Below are 12,515 nucleotides of genomic sequence, written 5' to 3' on the forward strand. Positions count from 1 at the left end.
TATATATATATATATATATATATATATACATACCGTGCCCCTGCACGGTATGTACCACCGGCAGATAGAGGGGGTGGCTGATATCCAGAAATCCTACCAGTGGCTGGACAAAGCTGGACTGAAAGACAGCACAGAGGCACTAATCATGGCAGCACAAGAACAAGCTCTAAGTACAAGATCCATAGAGGCTGGGGTCTATCACACCAGGCAAGACCCCAGGTGCAGGCTGTGTAAAGATGCCCCAGAGACAATCCAGCACATAACAGCAGGGTGCAAGATGCTAGCAGGCAAGGCATACATGGAACGCCATAACCAAGTGGCCGGCATAGTGTACAGGAACATCTGTGCCCAGTATAACCTGGAAGTCCCGAGGTCAAAATGGGAGATGCCCCCAAGGGTGGTGGAGAATGACCGAGCTAAGATCCTGTGGGACTTCCAGTTACAGACGGACAAAATGGTGGTGGCTAACCAACCGGACATAGTGGTGGTAGACAAACAGAAGAAGACGGCCGTAGTGATCGATGTAGCGGTTTCGAATGACAGCAACATCAGGAAGAAGGAACACGAGAAGCTGGAGAAATACCAAGGGCTCAGAGAAGAGCTCGAGAGGATGTGGAGGGTGAAGGTAACGGTGGTCCCCGTGGTAATCGGAGCACTAGGTGCGGTGACTCCCAAGCTAGGCGAGTGGCTCCAGCAGATCCCGGGAACAACATCGGAGATCTCTGTCCAGAAGAGCGCAGTCCTGGGAACAGCCAAGATACTGCGCAGGACCCTCAAGCTCCCAGGCCTCTGGTAGAGGACCCGAGCTGGAAGGATAGACCGCCCGCAGGGGCGTGCTGGGTGTTTTTATATATATATATATATATATATATATATATATATATATATATATATATATATATGTATATTTAAAGCAAGGTTCACTAATAACAGTCTAATTTAGCTTACCTAAAGTCCAGACCTGTCAACCACTGAAAATATTTGACAAATTATAATTAGTGCTGTCAGCGTTAATCTCGTTAAAATGACGTTAACGCCATAACCGCATTAACAGCTTCAACGCATTAGCGCAGTTAGCTCATTAACGCGTTAGCGCCGTGCAGCCCCGCGCACGGGGCAACAGCACTGCCACTGACAGCACTAATTATAACAGAAAGAAAAGCTCCATGTTTGATCCCCTCAGTCTCCCAGCACGTATGACATCGCCTCTCGTCTGTCTGTCCTTCCTTCTGCCTGTGTTTGTGTAACCTGTCTGCACTGTCTGTTACGTCAACTTCACCACCTCAGACTAAACACAATGCAAAGTCTCTTTCTCTCTCTCTCTCTCTCTCACACACACACACACACACACACACACACACACACACACACACACACACACACACACACACACACACACACACACACACACACAGGGGTGGCCCTGTTTGATCCCTCTTAAAGTCAGTCAAGGGTGTTACATGTTTCCAGTTCACTTCAGGCCCATCAACATGCCCCATTGGAAATTTACTGGCCTTTCAGCAGCACAGTCGGGCCCTATAAACACACTCGTGCACCACCAGTGTGCACTAACACACACATAGACGCAACGACACAATGCAGACACTCACACCAACACACCCCTGTCACCCCCTTTTACAGTGCCTGAAGTTTGGTTCGGCCGCCCGCTGTGCCAGGGTCGGCCCCTTAGGACAGCGTGCCTGCCCTTTCTCCCAGTCTGTGTGTGCACGTGTGCGTGTGGCCCTCGCATTCCTGACTCTGGTGTCATCCGTCTCATCAGACATTTCCCGGCACATAAACTCTCACTGACACAAGTTTATTTATGAAGTCTAATGGGCTGTTATTCCAGCACGCTGTCGTGGCCGACTTTATCTTGCTCACTTCCCTTTATGTCTCTCTCTCTCTGTATCTCTCCATCCAAACAGATGTGGATGAGTGTCTGGACAACAACGGTGGATGCCAGCAAGTGTGTGTTAACACCATGGGGAGCTATGAGTGTATGTGCACAGAGGGCTTCTTCCTCAGTGACAACCAGCATACCTGCATCCACCGCTCTGACGGTAAGACATCAGTGGAGAAAGAGTGCAGTCCACAGTGAACTCTCACCGTGGACCGCACACAAAACACTTTTTTGTTGCTGTGAGGCAACAAGTCTAATTCATATGATGGTTCATTGGTTTTGAATCTTGACTTTTGAAGCACATGGCTCAACTAGCAACATCAAATTATTTGTTCTAAGACAATAACTGTAACTGACCAGTGATGTCGTAGATTTGCAGTTTGAGCAACACTAAACGTGATAGTGCTCGTGATAGTGCTAATATAAATGTGAATATGTGGAATAAAATTCATTGTAAAATTCCAGAATTTACATTTTCTATCACAGATAATTATGATGATGACCTTTTTTCCAATGTCATGAGCACCAAACCAAGTCTTGATAAGGAGGATAAAAATAGCTCATAATCATGATGTGAAGCTTTTCCCAGTCAGTCCAGATGGGAATATAATTTTGAGGTGTCAAAATCCAATGCAAAACTTTATGGATCTGGAAAAAGAATTGCCACATAGGCATGAAGATGTAGGCAGGCTATTGGACAAACTGTGGCAAACAAGCTCTGTGTTTAATTATTCCTCCAATTTAATTCAATTCAATTCAGTTCAGTTTTATTTATACAGCGCCAAATCACAACAACAGTCGCCTCAAGGTGCTTTATATTGTAAGGTAGACCCTACAATAATACATGCAGAGAAAAATCCAACAATCATATGACCCCCTATGAGCAAGCACTTGGTGACAGTGGGAAGGAAAAACTCCCTTTTAACAGGCAGAACCAGGCTCAGGGAGGGGCGGGGCCATCTGCTGTGATTGGTTGGGGTGAGAGAAGGAAGACAGGATAAAGACATGCTGTGGAAGAGAGACAGAGATTAATAACAGATATGATTCAGTGCAGAGAGGTCTGTTAACACATGTTCAGTGAGAAAGGTGACAGGAAATGCTCAATGCATGATGGGAATCCCCCAGCAGCCTACACCTATTGCAGCATAACTAAGGGAGGATTCAGGGTCACCCGATGCAGCCCTAACTATATGCTTTTGCAAAAAGGAAAGTTTGAAGCCTGATCTTAATCCAAACTGGAAGCTTCTTCTACAGAGGAGGGGCCTGAAAACTGATTCCATTCCATAAAATTATTTCTCTTGACTGTTTTCATCACTCAGTTTTGTGTTTCAGCCGAGGATTTTGACTACAACCTAGGAAGGTAGACAGAACATTTTGAATTCAGTAAGACAGTCACAGAACCCCACAGCCACCCTAGCCTTTGTTGATGAAGAAAACACAACCACTGAATACACTGAATACAAATACAACCACAACAATGTATGCCACCTTGCAGGAGATCTAGATGCTGAGAATAAAGAAACCCATCTGCACATCATAAAACCTATTGTTCAGGCATTTACACACCAGATGTGTAACATCTGTGTGCATTAAAAATATTTTGAGTCAACTAAATAGCGTCACCTGAGCAGCCGTCGACACTGACCATGTAGTCTGATCATTTTTTCTGATCCTAATCAACAGATCTGAGCAAGTGCACACATGACTCAACGTGCACACCAGTACTGAATATACAAATTGTAGAATAATACAATTTTACCTGAGACAAGTAGCTAGATGCTGCTCTGTGTCTGAAGTGATTTCACTGCCTCCTCAGAGGCAAAACTCGGTAGCTAAAAAGCTGCAACAGCCCCAGTATGATCCTAAGATATGTAAGAAAGTGGCCATGATACAGCTTCAATTCCTGAAGCAAACCTTGAAATTCTCCCTGTTGCTTCCTTCTTGTGAGTTTTGGATGAACTGCTTCCTTCTCGTTTGGAAACATCAGTACCAGCTCATCATGGCTTCATATTGACTTCATTTTCTTCACAGTGCTTTCTTTGAGGAGATAATTTTCACAAAAACATGTTCGGTTTGTACATGACAAGTTCATATCTTGAAAATTATGAATTTCGTGTCGCTTTCACAACATGATTAGGTTGTAACGGCCTTTGCTCTACACTGCTGTAAAACGTATTTGCTCTTTACCTGGTTACTTTTTTTTGCTTATTTGTCACACTTACATGTTTCAGATCATTAAGAAATTGTAAATATTAGACAAAGATAACCAAAGGAGACAACTTTCAGTTTTTAAATAATTCTTTTATTTAAGGGAAAAATCCATCCAAGCTTACCTGGCCCTGTGTGAAAAAGTATTTGCCCCCTAAACCTAATAACTGCTTTACCACCCTTAGCAGCATCTTTAGCAATATCTTGCATTCAGTCTTTCACAGCGCTGTGGAGAAAGTTTGCCCCGTTCTTCTTTTCAGAAGTATTTTAATTCAGCCACACTGGAGGGTATTCATGTATAAGCAGAGTGTAAAATTGATTGGATTGCAGTTTTAAACAGGACCATACTCCTCCCGATCAACTACGGATGCTCCCGGTGCCAGACATCCACAATCCATCAAACACTGTGTGCAGGCTGCCGTCGAATACAAGCTGGCGGGAGGTACGCAGTTGGTTGGAGAGCGCAGTGGACTGGAAGAAACACGGTTTAACTGCGACATGTGAAAAGTTCAGTGTATCCTGGAGCAATTTTAGTTTTACAGCGGAGAGTCCTAGAAAGAGATTTCAGGAGAACCACCCTTCTCTCACCTTGGGAGTAGCAGGGAGGCCAGCGAGACGTCCTTTCTGTTCATTTGTGTGGAGAAGGCGGGCTCTTGTCTGTGCCCACAAACATGCGAGGCTTGTAACCTAGGGGCACTTTGAATGGAGAGAGACCTGTTGCAGATGAGGTAAGTGACTTATGCGCACATTCAATCCATCCGTCCATTACTTGAGCCAACACAGCGGAGGTCTGCCTTCCACTCTTGGTTTAATCTTTCTGTTTGTCCGCAAATCCGGAACTCAGGTTGGCTCCGAGAGGTGAATGGAAAACCTTCCATAACTGGGATATGAAGCGGGTTGTCGGTCTGACACAATCTCCAAAGGAATGCCATTGAGCCTGAAAACATGTTCAAGATGGAGATTAAACGTTTCAGTGGCAGGAGTTTGATAATTTAGAGAAGGAACTATGAAATGTCCTGATTTAGAGAATCTATGGAAGAAGGCCTGTGACAAGGATCCAGCTTAAACTCCCAGGATTATCTTCCCCACTGTGTGTGAGCATGCAAGAACGCTCTCTGGCTTAAGATCATCTCTATCAGGTGAAAACTCATGGGAAGGGGCATCAGGCTTTATATTCCTTGACCCTGGATGATAAGAAACGGAGCAGCTGAACAACCAAAGAGCAGAGACCAACATGCCTGAATTCTGCCTTTGGTGTTCTGCACATAAGTCAAGTTCCTATGGTTAGTCCATATTACAAAATGTTGCTCGACCCCCTCTAAGTCCTCTGAAAACACAACTTAGAAAAGTTACTGAGGGTGTGTGAAACACATAGAGACGGATCTCAGTTAACTGCTGCAGCATGCTGAATACAAAGATGTTCAGAAAGTGTCCGAGGACATCAGTTACTAGGACATGAAACATGGTGGGGGAGTGTTTCGTTAGTCCAACAAGCACCACCAGGTATTCAAAGTAGTCCAGTGGTGTGTTGAATTCCACTTGTCCCCTTCTGACTAAATGGTACTGAGGTCAACTTTGTAAAGATGGAGGGGCTTGAAAGCAGAACTGTTTCCTGGCAGTGGGTATTTCTTTTCTTTCTTTCTTTCTTTTTTTTTTACAGTGATCTAAGGAAGTCCATAAATGGCCTGAGAGTCCTATCCTTTTTGTCCACAAAGAACAACCCTACGCCCACTAGAGATGAGGTGGGCCTGAATATACTTCTCATGAATATACTTCTCAATCGTCTCTCTTTGCAAAGTCAGCTGGGCAGATCCTAACAGAAGGAAAGGGGCAAATACTTTTTCACTGAAAATCACAGAATGAAAATGGCAGTTTTGCTATTGGAATGATGGTATAGCCAATGATAGTGATGCTCAAATGGGAAACATGAAATGTTCCTGGAAAACATTTTATCTTTAGATTGTGATGCTTAATGTGAGTTAATACAATTCAATATAAGGCCTCAAGGGCTTTATAGTTTAAGGTAGAGACCCTAATAAACCCAATGAGCAGATGATCTCATATGAGCAAACACAAGACGATAACCTCTGGCAGAACTGGGCTCATGGAGGGAGAGCCACTGCCCTTCCTGACAGACATGCTGTGGAAGAGAGCCAGAAATCAGTAATAACTAATGAAATGCAAAGTGGAATATAAATATCCAGGTAAGGAAATCCCCAAAAGTTGATTCTCTTTATCTGGACGTAGCGTTTTCAGTGGGAGAAACGTTTCGTCATTCATCCAACTGACTTCTTCAGTCTCAGCTGACTGCAGGTTTAATCAACCTTTGTAAACAATGCATTTGCACAATGACTGAAACTAGCAGCAGAACAGTGGCCTGTAGGTCTGTTTCTTGATCCCTGAAGACGTCATGTAGATGAGTGATGAAACGTTTCTCCCCAAGTCCAGATGAACAGAATCAACTTTCTGGGGCATAACTAAGAGAGATTTCATGTTCACCTGACCCAAGAAACAGTCACTATATATATAAACTACTATGCTTTGTCAAAAAGGAACGTTTAAATCTAATCTAAAAAGGAAAGGGTGTCTATCTCCTGGATTCAAACTGGGAGCTGGTTCCACAGAAGAGTGTCCTGAAAGGTGAAGACTCTACATTTTTACTTTGAAATATCTCAGGAAGCCCTAGTAAACCATCAGACTGAGAGCAGAGTGCTCTATTGGGCTTATACGGTACTATGAGGTCTTTAAGAAAACATGGTGCCTGATTATTCAAGACCTTGTGTGTGTGAGGACAAGGACTTTAAATTTAACAGGATCCAGTGAAGTGAAACCAGTACAGGAGAGCTATGTCCCTGTCAGTACTCTCTCAGGTGTTTTGGATCAAAGGCTTTTCAGTGAGCTTTTAGGACAGTCTGATAATAATGAACAGGAATTTATAAGAATTTAGCAACTCTGATGCCATTATCAATATTTCTTATTCTTATTATTTTCTCAAAATAATATGTAATGTAATATCAAAGACCATTAACTGCAGACTGTGTGGTCAAATGTTTGTGATGTTTTCCTGTCTTTGTTGTGAAGTGTTGGGGTCATTAGTCAAAAAAAACAGTAATGTATGTTACACATATTAAACAGAACTCTTAAATACAGTACTTTACTTAATTGCTCCCAGGAGAAAGCCATTTGTTGCACTATTCCTATATTATTTTTGTGTTTCTCCACAAAATGACCCAAAATGCACTGGCTTGTAATTACCACCGTCCCACACACCAACACAAATCTCTATCCTAATGAGATCCACGTGTCATCTGTCTCTTAGCTTCACTGTGATGAGCTCTGAAACCTGACTGGAACTCTTCAAATAAACTGTTTCTCAGCAGTGATGCAATAACGTAACAGCTTAAATTTGTTTTTTAGTCCTAAAACGTTTTTTGTTTTTTGTTCTTACGAGCTCTTCAGCCCGCTCAACGAAGCCTGGAAAACACACGGCGAGTTAAAGAGAGCCACGTCCACTGTACTGTACTTTAAGACACATTCGGTCAGGATTAACTGAAGAAATACTGTGAACATTTGGGAAGTTTTCATTTTGTTTGATAACACAAACTTGTGAAGGAGAATCTTTGTATTATCATATAAATATTTAGTAAGTCGGCCATTTAATAGTTGATGTTTCTTTGCTGTTACTTGGCTGTTTGAGTCAGAATCAGTGAATGAATAACAGTTAGCACATTGTTTTAGGTCATTCCAAATGTTTAGAGCTGAGCTATTCATGCTTGTCAAGTCAAGTCAAGTTGGCTTTATTGTCACTTCACCCATATACAGTTAGTACACAGTGAAGCGAAACAACGTTCCTCCAGGACCAAGGTGCTACATGCAACATAAATTTACAACATAAATAAACAGAAAACACTAAACTAGCTAACTAAGAGGCCTAGTTAGCTGGCTAGCAGAGACAAGACAGACTGACCTAACATGAATTACAACATAGATTAACAAAAACTAACTATCTAACTATCTAAGGAAGACTTTTTTTTTTCATGTTAACAGACAGCAGACAACAAAGTGCACGTGCAAATGTGCACGTAAATGGTGCTCAGTAGTCGATGTAGTCGATTTTGATGTAGAGTAGAATTTAATGTGGAGCATTAGAGGGAAATGGGAGACAGAGTGTCCAATATGATGTCTTTTTGCAATTCTTTTTGATTTTCCTTCCTAGTTTTTAAGTCCATCACAAAAATAAAATAAAAAACATGCAAAAAAAAATTATGTAAAGACCACAGAAGACTAAATTTGTGTGCATAGTCAGCAGCACGCACACAAATGAGACTGTGTAGGTTAATTTGGCACTTTTTACAAACATTAGAAAGTATACTATGTGCTGATTGTGCAAGAGACCATTTTTTTAGTTCAATAAACACTTGTTGCAATATCACAGAGCAGAAATTGTGCACATTTTCATGCATAACAGACTGCACTTATGATTAAGTAGATTAGACATACCCTCATCAGATCTGACAAATTAATCTGTGCTACTCTTGGTAGATTGGCTAAAGTACTATACTATGTACTGTCAGTAAGACCTGCAGCTGTTTAAAGACAACTGGCATTATTATATCCTTATCTTTGTCCACTTCTATGCTGCTCTTTGCACTTAGGAGCATAAACAGTAACTCAGTTTGGTGTTCAAGACAGCTGCTGAGCTGCGACCTGCACAGTGTCTGTTTATGAACACAAAATGCTGCTGCATGAAGAGGCAGATGAAACCGTGGTCTCGTACGATGTTACATCTCTCTTCACTTGCATCCCAGTCACAGAAGCGTTGGTAGTTTGTAAGAGATCACAGGATGACCCCAACCTCAGCAACAGGACCGCTCTCAGCATCGACCAAGTCTGTTTGAACTGTGTCTTCATTCCACCTACTTCACATACAAGGGTCAGTTCTACAGGCAGAAACATGGGTGTGCCATGGGCTCCCAGTTTCACCCATCGTGGCCAATTTGTACATGGAAGAAGTGGAAAAGAGGGCTTTGCTATCCTACCCTGAAACACCACCACTGGTTCAGGTATGTGGATGACACCTGGGTGAAAATCAAATCTCAGGTCGTTCCACATTTCACGGATCACAGTAACCTGGTGGACCGACACATCAAATTCACAAGGGAGGATATGAAAAGTGGCAGGTTAGCCTTCTTAGACTGTGAGATTTCCATCAGTAATGGGGGACATCTAAAAGCTGACGTGTACCGGAAACCTACGCATATGGGTCAGTATTTAAGGTTTGACTCTCATCATCCACTGGAGCACAAACTGGGCGTCATCAGGACGCTACAACACAGAGCAAACACCATCCCCACGGACACAGCAGCCAGGGAGGCAGAAGAACATCAAGAAGGCCCTGAGTAACTGTGGTTATCCCAGCTGGACTTTTGTCAAAGCTGATTAAGGAACTGACCCCCCAGCCCTTTGTTCCTTCAGTGGCCTGGTTTCAGTCATTATGCAAATGTCCTGTTTATACGATTGAAACCTGCAGTCAGCTGAGACTGAAGACGTCACCTGGATGAGTGACGAAACGTTTCTCCCACAAAACGCTACGTCCAGATGAACAGAATCAACAGTTTCTGAGTCACATTTCTTTACGTTGTCCTTCCAAGGAGTCAGACTTCCTTATCATTTTTAAAATGGTCTGATCAATCAGATTGACGACCTGTCTAGAGTGCACCTGCCTCTCACGCTATGACAGCTACTATAAGTTAAAGAAAATGGATGGATGGGCAGTATTTCATCAGGCTTTCTGAAGCTCTTTCATAGTTTTTCCTCAAATACAAACTAAGCAAGCTTCCAGAATGGTTTGATGCCTAAAGGACTTTAGTGAACTTGAAGTTCTGTAAGTAGACTGTAACAACAATTCACTACGATGTAGGCACTCACAGAGCTCCTTTATGAGTTACTTTTGGCTAACAAGCCAAAATAAGTTAATGCTGAGACATATAAAAAAGAAAATGAATTTGGTTTGTGTTCGCATGTTTGACTTGCTTTATTTTTTCAGTTAGTTAAATTTTACAGTGTTCAGTTTTCATGGTTCTTGTCCAAGTGTAACCAATAATGGCTTAAGGTGGTAGCACATTCTCACTTTATCATTCTTCCTCCCCCTGCTTGCTACAAGATCCTGCCCCTGACCAAGCTATACATGGAAACCGCATTTGTATAATTCCTATCACTGCTGCAGATTATAAGGAAATATTTTATGGATTAAAGGCACAAAATCACAGCAACAACTGCCTCAAAGTGACTATAAGAGAAAGCCCCAACAATTAGCTGCTTAACAAAAAGTGAGGTTTGTATCTGTGGCACATTCTCTCTGTCTGCTCCTCCTGTTTGCAGGACAAGAGACCCCAAAACAAAACAAAACAACTAGTTGAAAAATACGTGAAAAACTGAAAGGTGCATTTTGTTGTGTTCAATATTGTAAACTTATTGTGAAAAGTAACAAGCACAATGATTTAGTAGAATCTGTAGTACTGGCCCTGTATTTACTTGGTGTTGGATTGATACCAAAGTTTGCAGCATCGCAGGGCATTAGTCATTTTGTCTTTGGTAAAGTGCAATGGTTAACATCCCAGAGAACACCTCAGGCTGTAAGTGCAACAAATATCAGTCATTTAGCAAGATGCTATCCTGATGTTTGCTGCTATTACAGTTATATTTGTACATTTGAAATTACTTTTTAAATAGTAAATATTCTGAATTAATTATTTACATCCTCACTGTGAACACATCACAGAGATAAGACAGAAAAGAGGAAGTCTTGTGAGAGGTCATCATAATACTGATCAAATACAGGGAGTGCAGAATTATTAGGCAAATGAGTATTTTGTCCACATCATCCTCTTCATGCATGTTGTCTTACTCCAAGCTGTATAGGCTCGAAAGCCTACTACCAATTAAGCATATTAGGTGATGTGCATCTCTGTAATGAGAAGGGGTGTGGTCTAATGACATCAACACCCTATATCAGGTGTGCATTATTATTAGGCAACGTCCTTTCCTTTGGCAAAATGGGTCAAAAGAAGGACTTGACAGGCTCAGAAAAGTCAAAAATAGTGAGATATCTTGCAGAGGGATGCAGCAGTCTCAAACTTGCAAAGCTTCTGAAGCGTGATCATCGAACAATCAAGCGTTTCATTCAAAATAGTCAACAGGGTCGCAAGAAGCGTGTGGAAAAACCAAGGTGCAAAATAACTGCCCATGAACTGAGAAAAGTCAAGCGTGCAGCTGCCAAGATGCCACTTGCCACCAGTTTGGCCATATTTCAGAGCTGCAACATCACTGGAGTGCCCAAAAGCACAAGGTGTGCAATACTCAGAGACATGGCCAAGGTAAGAAAGGCTGAAAGACGACCACCACTGAACAAGACACACAAGCTGAAACGTCAAGACTGGGCCAAGAAATATCTCAAGACTGGTTTTTCTAAGGTTTTATGGACTGATGAAATGAGAGTGAGTCTTGATGGGCCAGATGGATGGGCCCGTGGCTGGATTGGTAAAGGGCAGAGAGCTCCAGTCCCACTCAGACGCCAGCAAGGTGGAGGTGGAGTACTGGTTTGGGCTGGTATCATCAAAGATGAGCTTGTGGGGCCTTTTCGGGTCGAGGATGGAGTCAAGCTCAACTCCCAGTCCTACTGCCAGTTTCTGGAAGACACCTTCTTCAAGCAGTGGTACAGGAAGAAGTCTGCATCCTTCAAGAAAAACATGATTTTCATGCAGGACAATGCTCCATCACACGCGTCCAAGTACTCCACAGCGTGGCTGCAAGAAAGGGTATAAAAGAAGAAAAACTAATGACATGGCCTCCTTGTTCACCTGATCTGAACCCCATTGAGAACCTGTGGTCCATCATCAAATGTGAGATTTACAAGGAGGGAAAACAGTACACCTCTCTGAACAGTGTCTGGGAGGCTGTGGTTGCTGCTGCACGCAATGTTGATGGTGAACAGATCAAAACACTGACAGAATCCATGGATGGCAGGCTTTTGAGTGTCCTTGCAAAGAAAGGTGGCTATATTGGTCGCTGATTTGTTTTTGTTTTGTTTTTGAATGTCAGAAATGTATATTTGTGAATGTGGAGATGTTATATTGGTTTCACTGGTAAAAATAAATCATTGAAATGGGTATATATTTGTTTTTTGTTAAGTTGCCTAATAATTCTGCACAGTAATAGTCACCTGCACACACAGATATCCCCCTAAAATAGCTAAAACTAAAAACAAACTAAAAACTACTTCCAAAAACATTCAGCTTTGATATTAATGAGTTTTTTTGGGTTCATTGAGAACATGGTTGTTGTTCAATAATAACATTATTCCTCAGAAATACAACTTGCCTAATAATTCTGCACTCCCTGTATAGTA

At 42.2% G+C, this 12,515-nt stretch overlaps 1 protein-coding gene across 2 annotated transcripts in view; it reads left to right on the plus strand.

The window, feature by feature from the left end:
- Window positions 1-12,515, plus strand: part of scube1 (signal peptide, CUB domain, EGF-like 1) — a 120,378-nt gene that overhangs the window by 35,471 nt on the left and 72,392 nt on the right. For both annotated transcript variants that reach the window (XM_026146357.1, XM_026146358.1), the window contains exon 4: window positions 1,926-2,060. In XM_026146357.1, the coding sequence (XP_026002142.1) occupies window positions 1,926-2,060 (135 nt within the window). The remainder of the gene's footprint in view (window positions 1-1,925; window positions 2,061-12,515) is intronic.

The sequence above is a fragment of the Astatotilapia calliptera genome, chromosome 17, assembly GCF_900246225.1.
Source record: "Astatotilapia calliptera chromosome 17, fAstCal1.2, whole genome shotgun sequence".
NCBI classification, from domain to species: domain Eukaryota; kingdom Metazoa; phylum Chordata; class Actinopteri; order Cichliformes; family Cichlidae; genus Astatotilapia; species Astatotilapia calliptera.